Source organism: Calonectris borealis, chromosome W, assembly GCF_964195595.1.
Source record: "Calonectris borealis chromosome W, bCalBor7.hap1.2, whole genome shotgun sequence".
NCBI classification, from domain to species: Eukaryota; Metazoa; Chordata; class Aves; order Procellariiformes; family Procellariidae; genus Calonectris; species Calonectris borealis.
This window is the reverse complement of record NC_134351.1, coordinates 30,354,029-30,365,361: the sequence shown is the minus strand read 5'-3', so window position 1 is coordinate 30,365,361 and position 11,333 is coordinate 30,354,029. Positions and strand designations below refer to the sequence as shown.

The following is an 11,333-nucleotide window of genomic DNA, read 5'->3' as shown; positions in this document are numbered from 1 at the left end:
TCCTGGAACACGCCTACCATTCATATACTGAGCATGACGTCACATGGTATGGAATACCCCGTTGGCCAGCTGGGCTAGCTGTCCCGGCTATGCTCCCTCCTCCCAGTCTAGTTTGGTAGTAGAGGATAGTTATCCTTGACAACATACTTAGCAACAACTGAAAACATCAGTGTGTTATCAACATTCTTCTCATACTAAATCCAAAACACAGCACTAGGAAGAAATTTAACTCTATCCCAGCCAAAACCAGGACAGTATCCATCGCTTATTCTATACCATTTACGTCATGCTTAGGTTTCACAATTTCTAATACATTCTAATTAATCACCACCACCTTTCTTGTCTTTATATTTATATATACACACAGCTATCATTCCCTGAGTCTATGGGCCATCCCTCTAAAATGTCCATTGAGTTCATTTAGTCCATGACTGTGGGCTCCATCTGTCATAACAGTCTTTCAGGGCCGGAGAGATGGTGTGTGGTGTTGGACTGTTGTGATGTAGTAGGTATAGTTTGTTTGTTTTGTAATTTCAAACATTGCATACTGTTCTGTTCGTTTCTGTAATTTTAAAACAATGAAGATTTGATGCTTAAAAAATTAGGTATTGTGTTTGCAGGTGTGTAGTATTGTTAGACTCTAGTAAAGATTAACCTTAAAATCAAGAACCATAAATGAACGTGATCCAGACGTGGCTTGGAGACAAACCTCGACCTTATAAGGAAAGAAAGGAACAGGTTCACGAAGAGTTCACTACCCTGCCGACCACCAGAGACCACTTGAGACCCTCAAGAAGACCCCAAAGACTTTAGTGCGCATGTGTCTAGGATGATGTAATATTATAATTAGTTCTCAGAAATTCAATGAATATGTAAAAGAGAAACTTAAAATATGTATGAGAAGCATGGATATAAGCAGAAAGGTGATTAGACCAGGTGTGCTTGATTTGTGGCAAGTCCACCGAGCACCCAGGCCTGAATAAAACAATATCTCTCCTGAGCATGTGGAATTGGTTACTTGCACGCCGGGCACGAATCCGCTTTTCGGACAACAGTTTTTGGCACCCCAGATGGGACTGCTGTGAAGCCTTGCCCGGATCGACTCGCCGGCTCTCGGTGGGGAGACCCTGCTCTCTGGACTCCAGCGTGCACCGACCTTTTGATCGGGGACTCCGTGAGTATTCTCCCCAACCAGAGCAGGTGAGCGACTCAACGGTGCAACGCTAAGGTAAATGAGATATTGTTCTGAGGTATAAAATTGTGCATGCATTTGGTAAGGAATTGTGGCCAAAGGTAAAGAGGTATATTCATATGCGTTTGACAGTGACGACTGGAGTATATGAAATTGTGGCGCCAAAGGTAAAAAGGGTATATTCATATACGTTTGACAGTGATGACTGGAGTATATGAAATCATGGTTTAGAACATTCTTTTGGGGCAAAAATATGGGAACTCAATAGTCTTTGAGTTGCTCTCCCCTTGGATGCATCATAAAACATTGGGGAAAATTTGGGGGAGATCCTTTGAGAAAGGAGAAATTAATTGAGTATTGTACTAAATGGTGGCCAATGTATAAATTAGAAGATGAGGTAAAATGGCCAGAATTGGGAACTTTGCAATGTAATACTATCTTGCAACTTATGTTATTTTGTGGACAACCAGAGTAAATGGGATGAGGTCCCTTATGTGGACTTGTTCTTTACCTTGAGAAATGATCATGAAATTCGGAAGAAATGTAAACTTTTAGACTCAGATTCTAATGTGATGATGATGAAGATGGAGGACAAGGAACCAAAAACACATTGTTGTTCTGCTTGTAGTATAGGAAAACAGTGTTTAAAACTAGGAGAAGAGGAAGAAGATATACAGATGTTGGTGGCACCGAGTAAAAATGAAACTGAAGCAAGGGGAAGTAATACGTTTAGTCCAATAGCTGGCAGAACTAGGACCCAACAGGGGTCTGTCTTATTAGCACCCCTTCATCAGGCTGTGGACCTAAGGGGGGAACCAGTGTTTGTGAAAATACCTTTTACTACTTCTGATTTGATGAATTGGAAAGAATTGGTAGGATCATATAGAGAAAATCCTGCAAAGGTGTATAGATCTTTTAAGACAATTATTAACAATCATAATCCAGATTGGCAAGATATTTAAATTTTTTTAAATAATTTGTTTACTCCTGAAGAAAAGAGGGTAGTATTGGAAAAAGCTAATATGGAAAATGAAAGAATAAATGCAAGAGAAGGTCCTGCTCATTTTATGCCAACACAGGACCCAAATTGGAATCCTAATAGTAATGATGGGAAATTAATGATAAAAGAGTATCAACAATTGATTTTATATGGGGTGAAAAATGGAATATCCCGTCCAAAGAATTTAGCAAAATTAACCCAGATAATTCAAGGGAAAACAGAAGACCCATCCACCTTCTATGAACGCTTATGTGAGGCAGCCAGAAAATGGACGGATTTAGAGCCTGAAAGTGATGAGAACAGGGCAATATTCACTACTTTGTTTGTTGGTTAAGCAGCCCCTGATATTCGAAAGAAATTGCAGAAAGTGGATGGCATTACAGGGATGACTATATCACAGTTGATTGAGATTGCTTATAAAATATATAATAATAGAGAAGAAGAAGAAAAGAAAAACCAGGAGAAAGAAAAAATAAAAGATAGGAAGCAGAAAGATGCTATTCTGGCAGCTGCTTTTGTGAATGCTCAAGGATGTGCTGAAGGTAGGGGAAGAAGATATTTGAAAGGAAGAGGCAGAGGCTATTTAAGGGGCAAAGGTAGAAGATGTGGAAATATATTTAAACAGTCTACTCTGTTAGGGATCAATCAATGTGCTGCATATAACAAACAAGGACACTAGAAAAATGAGTGTCCAGAGAATAAGAAAGTTGCTGTAATTCGGCCACAGCAAATTCCACCTGAAGCTGATCTACTTATGATGGGAGAGGATTCTGAATGATGGGGACTGGGGGCAGAAAATTATATTCTCCCAGCTGAGCCCCTGGTTCCAGTAAAGCTGGGAAATAAAAGAGTTAATTTTTTAGTGGACACTGGAGCACAATATTCTGTTATAAATACATGTAAAGGACCAATGAGTAAATTTAATGTACCTATTGTTGGGGTCACGGGAAAGAAGGAGATAAGGCCTTTTTTGAAACCTTTAAAATGTAAAATTGGAGGAAAAAAATTGATGCATGAATGTTTATATATACCGGAATGCACCATGCCTCTCTTAGGATGGGATTTATTGAATACATTGGGAGCACAAATTAACTTTAAAAAAAAGGAAGAATCCAGGTTCATTTTCCTGAAGCTAATGCCTGGCAAGCCCAAGTTTATTTATTACAGACAAACACAGAAGAATCTGAAGAAATACCAGAATAAATTAAAGATGCAGTTTACCCTTTTGTTTGGGCAACAGAAAAACCAGGAAGAGCAAAGAATGTGGAACCGGTAAAAGTTGAATTGAAAACAGGAGTTCAACCGGTAAGAAAGAAACAATATCCTATTAGTATAGAAGCCAGAAAAGGTTTGGAACGATAATAAATAATTTTCTCAAATACGGACTTTTAAGAGAATGTACTCTATCCTTCCAGTGAAAAAGCAATTAGTGGTAGACATTCATCCAGTCCATATATGCTGCTAACAACTATCAGTGAATCAAATGCACATTTCTCAGTTTTAGATATGAAAGATGCTTTCTTTTGTATACCTCTGGAAGAAAACAGTCAAAAGATTTTTGCCTTTGAAGGGGAAGATCTGTCGACCAGGAGGAGAACTCAGCTCTGCTGGACTGTGCTGCCACGAGGGTTTAAAAATAGCCCAGCCATCTTTGGAGCAACCCTGACCAAGGAATTGGAACAGTGGTCCGGTAAGGAAGATCAAATCACCCTCCTTCAGTATGTTGATGACATCCTATTGGGAGCAGATACTATTGAGATCTGCAAAGAAAAGACTGTCAGCCTCCTAAACTTTTTGGGAATGGCTGGGTACAGGGTGTCAGAGAAGAAAGCACAAATTGCAAAACAAACGGTAATTTATTTGGGATTTGAGATTTCCCAAGGACAGCGAAGATTGGGAAATAATAGAAAAAAAGCCATTTGCAAGATGGCACCCCCTCAATCTACAATATCAAGCTCTGTTAGTGGAACAAGATGACATCTTTTTGAAGTAAGTGCAATTTTAAATCCTGCTTCTTTAATGCCAAGTGAAAAAGAGGGTGATCCTAATCATGATTGTTTACAAGTTATCAAACAGGTATATGCCAGCAGGCCAGACCTGAAAGATGTCCCTCTGCAGACTCCGGATGAAGAATTATTTACTGATGGAAGCAGCTTTGCTGTGAAAGGAGCAAAGAGGGCTGGCTATGCCATGGTAACTTTAACCGAAAATCAAGAAGTAAAAGCATTACCTCCAAATACATCCACCCAGAAGGCAAAGATAACAGCTTTGACAAGAGCTTTAAATCTGGCTAAAGGTAAAAGAGTTAATATTTATATGTGGAAGGATTTTTATTAAATAACGGACATCCTATGAACACTCCAAGCACTGAGGATTTGTTAACAACAGTATAAGGCAAAGGGTTGCTAAAGAGCAATTGTGGTTTTAGAGTCTCTGAAGCAATAGCAGAATAGGGAAGCAGGCTGAGAAATGTAACTATCAGCAGATTAGGTAATGGAATGCAGGCGGGGGAAGCGTTCGTGTGGACACCTGCTTTTGACCAATCTGTGTATATTAAGATTCGTGTGCTTGCTGACTGTAGACCAATAGGGGGACTAGATGCGTGTGTATCTGGGTAGAAGAATGTATATAAACCGAGCTATTTGGGCAATAAAGTGGCATTAACTTGATCACATTGGTCGCTGTGTTGTGTCCGAGACTTCCGCGTCTGCAAGTGGCGCCCGAACAGGGACCCTCAGATCGGCGTTGGGCCTTATACCGGACCGATGGGACAAGCCGACAAGGAGAGGGTGCGGAAGCTGGCCGAAAGGTGAGTGCTGCCCCAGCACTCGGAAAAGACGCTAGCGCTGAAATAAAGGGAATCTCGCCCTGATCAGGTGAGCGGCCGGGGAGGAGATGGGGTCCGCTTTGTCCAAAGAGGAAGAGGCAGCGGTGAAGCTCCTCCAGCACATGCTCTCTACGAGAGGACTGAAGTATGATGTGCCTGTTTTGAAGGCCCTATTACTGTGGGCCCGGGAAAGGAGTTTGATCCCCACAACTGCGGCGCTCTATGCTTCCGATACTTGGGATCGCATAGGCACGGTATTGTGGGATGAAGTAAGTAAAGGCTCCAAAGAGGCACAAAAATTCTCCACGTTGTGGAGGTTGATAACAGAAACTTTAAAGACTATGCGGGCCGAGCGTGCTGTTTCAGCCTCCGCTTTTGCGGCACTTAATCCAGAGGGGCCGTCCCCGACGAGCTTTACTTTTGGGACGCGACCGATTAATCCACCTTTGACCCAGAGGCCGCAATTGACTCAGGGACTTAACTTAAAAAATCCTGAGGAATCCCAGAAGGTGGCCGAGGGTTCTCCCTGCGACTTTCCGCCACCACCCCCGCCTCCACCACAGCTGGACATAGACGAGGGAAGCGATGAGGGGGATCCAACCGCAGAGACGGAGCGCTACCCCCCGCTGCCACTGTCGCCGCCCTCCAGACCGGAGAAGAGTGAGCCAGTGAGCCCACCGGAGCGTCAGATTGAGGAGTTGTGTAAGAAGTTGGAAGCTCTGGAAGCGTGCCTAGAGGAAAGAAGTCTTCCACCACCTCCGTTTTTCCCCTCGGCCCCGCCTCTGGGACAACAGGGGGGAATGGAAGGGGGGGATTGCGGGGTTGGTTCTCGGTGGAAAGAGGTGATTAGGGATGCTGCAGTAGAAGGAGTATTTTTCCCTAACGCATATCCGGTATTTACTAACCAACAGGGAGGGTGTGATTGGGGGCCGTTAGATTGGAAGATCTTAAAAGAAGCTAAAACAGCTGTGTCTCAATATGGGTTGCAGTCATCATACGCGAAAGCGGTATTAGAGCATATTTTTTCAGGCTATTTGCTTACGCCTTACGATGTTGAACAAGTAATCCAAATGTTGCCGGGCACGAATCCACTTTTTGGACAACAGTTGCATCCTGAAGCCAGTTCTGATTTCCAGTATTGCTGTGCTCGTCCGGTTCTACCGTTGTTGCACTTGGCTCGGTGTCATTGGAGTTAGTTCATTCTTCATTAATCTGGGTGATTTTACTGCTATAGCAACCATAGCAATAATGATGATATACAATATAATATAATAATTAACATCATACAATTCGGTTCATTGGCTATTTTCACCCAAAATCAAATCCCCTTGAGGTACACACCGGACTTGCCCATCCTTTCGCATTACCCACCAAGTGCACCCAGGTCCTTGAGCAAAAGCAATCCCACGGATGGGTTTTCCCTTGCCAGAGGCAGGAGTAACCCAGACTGTCTTCCCCAGCATATTTCTTATGTGCACGACAGGGACTTTATCTCCATCTACAGTACGTAAGGGTTTTGACTGGGCAGGGCCAGCTCGATTGAAAGATCCCCTGGTGTTGACTAACCAGGTGGCTTTTGCTAAATGGGTATCCCAATGCTTGAACATCCCACCACCCATTGCTCTCAGTGCAGTCTTTAGCAGTGATTGTATCGTTTGATTTTCCCAGAGGCTGGTGCAGGATAGGGGATGTGATATACCCACTCAATGCCATGCTCTTTGGCCCAGGTGTCTATGAGGTTGTTTCAGAAATGAGTCCCATTGTCTGACTCAATTCTTTCTGGAGCGCCATGTCGCCATAGGACTTGCTTTTCAAGGCCCAGGATGGTGTTCCTGGCGGTGGCATGGGGCACGGGATATGTTTCTAGCCAGCCGGTGGTTCCTTCCACCATGGTGAACACATAGCACTTGCCTTGGTGGGTTTGTGGGAGTGTGATATAATCAATCTGCCAAGCCTCCCCATATTTATACTTCAACCATCGTCCCCCATACCAAAGAGGCTTTACTCGCTTGGCTTGCTTGATTGCAGCGCACGATTCACATTCATGGATAACCTGTGCAATAGCGTCCATGGTTAAGTCCACTCCTCGATCACGAGCCCATCTATATGTTGCATCTCTTCCTTGATGGCCTGAGGAGTCATGGGCCCACCGAGCTATAAATAATTCACCCTTATGTTGCCAGTCCAGATCCACCTGAGTCACTTCAATCTTAGCAGCCTGGTCCACCTGCTGGTTGTTTTGATGTTCTTCAGTGGCCCGACTCTTGGGTACGTGAGCATCTACGTGACGTACTTTTACAGCCAGGTTCTCTACTCGGGCAGCAATATCTTGCCACAATGCAGCAGCCCAGAAGGGTTTACCTCTGCGCTGCCAGTTGTTCTGCTTCCATTGCTGCAACCACCCCCACAGGGCATTTGCCACCATCCATGAGTCAGTATAGAGATTCCTGGGCGACTGGGGTTTCCTATTCGTGCCTGTTGTGTGATCAGCGCGACCCACTTACTCCACGTAGCATCGGTTGCATGATGTGTAGAGGGGACCCTCCCTTTGAACATCCAGCCCAGCACCGGCAGTCGGGGTGCCAGGAGGAGCTGTGCTTCAGTACCAACCACTTCCGAAGCAGCTCGAACCCCTTCATATGCTGCCAATATCTCCTTCTCAGTTGGAGTGTAGCGGGCCTCGGATCCTCTGTATCCCCAAATCCAGAACCCTAAGGGTCGACCTCGAGTCTCCCCTGGAGCTTTCTGCCAGAGGCTCCAGGTAGGGCCATTTTCCTCAGCTGCGGTGTAGAGCACATTCCTTACATCTTGTCCTGCCTAGACTGGCCCAAGGGCTACTGCATGAACTATCTCCTGTTTAATTTGTTCAAAGGCTTGTCGTTGCTCAGGGCCCCATTTGAAGTTGTTCTTCTTCCGGGTCACTTGATAGAGAGGGCTTACGATCAGGCTGTAATTTGGAATAAGCATTCTCCAAAAACCTACAACGCCTAAGGTGGCTTGTGTTTCCTTTTTGCTAGTTGGTGGGGACATGGCTGTTATTTTATTGATCACATCCGTTGGGATCTGATGACGTCCATCTTGCCATTTTATTCCTAAAAACTGGATATCCTGTGCAGGCCCCTTAAACTTACTTTGTTTTATGGCAAAACCGGCCTTCAGAAGGATTTGAATTATTCTCTTCCCTTTCTCAAAAACTTCTTCTGCTGTGCTGCCCCATACAATGATGTCATCAATGTATTGCAGGTGTTCTGGAGCCTCACCCTGTTCCAGTGCGGTGTGGATCAGTCCATGGCAAATGGTAGGGCTGTGCTTCCACCCCTGGGGCAGTCGGTTCCAGGTGTACTGGATGCCCCTCCAAGTGAAAGCAAACTGTGGCCTGCACTCTGCTGCCAAAGGGATTGACAAAAACGCATTAGTGATATCAGTTGTGGCGTACCACTTGGCTGCCTTTGACTCCAGTTCGTATTGGAGTTCTAGCATGTCTGGCACGGCAGCACTCGGTGGCGGCGTGACTTTGTTCTGGCCACAGTAGTCTACTGTTAGTCTCCACTCTCCATTAGACTTTCGCACTGGCCATATGGGACTGTTAAAGGGTGAGCGAGTCTTGCTGATCACTCCTTGGCTCTCCAGTCGACGAATCAGCTTATGGATGGGAAGCAGGGAGTCTCGGTTGGTGCAATATTGCCGCCGGTGCACCGTTCTGGTAGCTATCGGCACCTGTTCTTCGACCCTCAGCAACCCCACAACAGAAGGGCCCTCTGAGAGACCAGGCAAGGTGGACAGCTGTTTAATTTCCTCCGTCTGCAGGGCAGCTATACCAAAAGCCCACCGGTACCCTTTTGGGTCCTTGAAATACCCTCTCCTGAGGTAGTCTATGCCAAGGATGCACAGAGCCTCTGGGCCAGTCACAATGGGATGCTTCTGCCACTCCTTCCCGGTTAGGCTCACTTTGGCCTCCAATACAGTTAACTCTTGGGATCCCCCTGTCACTCCAGAAATACAAATGGGTTCTGCCCCTTTATAGCTTGATGGCATCAGGGTACACTGTGCACCCGTGTCTACGAGAGCCTTATACTCCTGTGGGTCTGATGTGCCAGGCCATCGAATCCACACAGTCCAGTAAACCCGGTTGTCCCTTTCCTCCACCTGGCTGGAGGCAGGGCCCCTCCAATTCTGGTCATAGTATTCGTTACTCACTTCTTGTAAATGCGAATCAAAAGTCCTTTTATTGAGATCTGAATTAAGATCAGCCCTTCTACTCTGTCTGGGGAACTGCTCACTGGAGTCTGGATCAGCAATTTTCCCGGGAGAACTCCCTTTTGTGTTTGTTTTTCCTTGCAGCTCACGCACCCATGCCTCTAGGGTTGAGGTGGATTTTCCATCCGACTTCCCCATGTCCCCTCCGTGGTTACGCAGGTAGAACCACAGGGTGGCCCATGGTGTGCACCTTCTATATCCTCTCTCTTGAGCAGAAGGATGCTTACTCCTAATGGCTGAGATACTGGCCCGTGCAGGTGGGGAGCAGGACATATCCTCTTTGAGTTTCCGGACCTCCTGAGACAGTTTCTCCACAGCAGAGACGCAGGCCCATAGGGAGGAAGAGAGACTTTCTTCATATTGCCGGAGTTGGCCAGCCAGTTCATCCACTGTTTGTTCCTCTCCGTCTCTCCAGGTCATTACTGCCAATGAGTTTGCATGCGACGCTGGTGTGCTCCATACAAACTTCTGCCACATGTGTCAGGTGCATTTGACTTCATCTGGATCTTTGGATAACTGCTCGTTGTTCAGGTCATCATAAATCACCTCCAGCACGGCTAATTCCCTCAGGTACTGGATACCTCTCTCCATGGTGGTCCATTTGCCTAGGCGATATATAAGATCTTCCTTGAAGGGATACCTTTCCTTCACGCCTGACAGGAGTCGCCTCCAGAGGCTGAGGACTTGTGCCCCTTGTCCAATTGCTTTGTCAATGCCCCCTTCCCTAGAAAGGGATCCCAGCTGCTTGGCTTCCCTACCCTCTAATTCCAGGGTATTGGCCCCATTATCCCAGCATCGGAGCAGCCTGGAGGATGACTGTAATCTTTTCGCATATCTCGCAGCTCACTCAGAGATAGGGATCGGGTGGTTACCATCTCATTTGCGGGTTCTGCCTCTTCCTCCTCCTGTTCTTGTGATGGCCCTGGTTCATTTTCATCCCTTACTAGACGAGCTGATTTTCTTGTGTATTTTCTTTTTTCTATAGGGGCGACTGATACTAGCACGGGTTGGTTCCTTGTTGCAGGGGGCAGAGTAGCCGCTGTGCCTGCCGTGGGGTTTGGGGTAGCTGCAGGGCCTGTTGTTTTGTCATCAGATCCAGAGACCTTTTCTTCCCCTTGAGGGTTCTGAATAGTGTTGAACAGGGCTTGGTAGGCATGGGCCAGGCCCCAGCACATGGCAGTGATTTGTGTCTCCCTAGAATGGCCAGGGTGACAGCATACTTTCTCCAAACATTCTACTAATTTTTCAGAATTCTGCACTTGCTCAGGGGTGAAGTTCCAAAACACTGGGGGTGCCCACCGTCCTAGGCATTTGCCCATGCTATCCCACTCACCCTGCCACTCATAACTATCCAGACTTGGGGCAGATCTCTGGATGATATTCTTAAATTGCTTACTAACCTTGGATAAAACCAAAACAATATTCCCAAGGAGTACCAATAGATGTATCTTAACTACCCAGGGATGTTCAAGGTACTGACAAGTTATCTTAAGAAAGGAGACGACATCATAGAGGAAGGTAGTGAAGGTGCCATTCTCTATTTCCTCCATAAAAAACCTCCCAGAGGAAGAGGTATAATTGCTAATGGTCTCCATGAGGTGTTACCCTAAATACACTAACGGCTTCATTACAAATCCCAAATACCAAATAACCCCCAATGCCAGCGTTTTAATAACAAATCTCCCAGGCAAAACATCATTAATCACTGCAGAGCACAGCAGACTGCAAAACCCAACACCAATCTTTAACAGGCACAGCAAAAACAAGAGCATGGTGCAGATCAGATAAATTAATATCGAGAACAGATGAATCAATATTGTGACCGGCAACTGTTAACAGATATAAATTCCTTAATACGCTCTAGTTAATCTGTTGTTATCTCAACCCTTCGCTGCCCCACGTTGGGCGTCAAAAAGGACTGTCGTGGTTTAACCCCAGCCAGCAACTAAACACTATGCAGCTGCTTGTTCACACCCCCCCTCCGCTAGGACGTGGGAGAGAATCGGGAGGGCACAAGTAGGAAAGCTCCCGGGTTGAGATAAAAACAGTTTAATAAT

General features: G+C 45.7%; 1 protein-coding gene across 1 annotated transcript in view; it reads left to right on the top strand.

The window, feature by feature from the left end:
• The first annotated feature begins 5,087 nt into the window (after window positions 1-5,087).
• Window positions 5,088-11,333, top strand: part of LOC142074951 (SWI/SNF-related matrix-associated actin-dependent regulator of chromatin subfamily A member 2-like) — a 128,929-nt gene continuing 122,683 nt past the window's right edge. Inside the window, exon 1 of the mRNA XM_075135963.1 lies at window positions 5,088-5,721. Coding sequence (XP_074992064.1) covers window positions 5,088-5,721 — 634 coding nt within the window. The remainder of the gene's footprint in view (window positions 5,722-11,333) is intronic.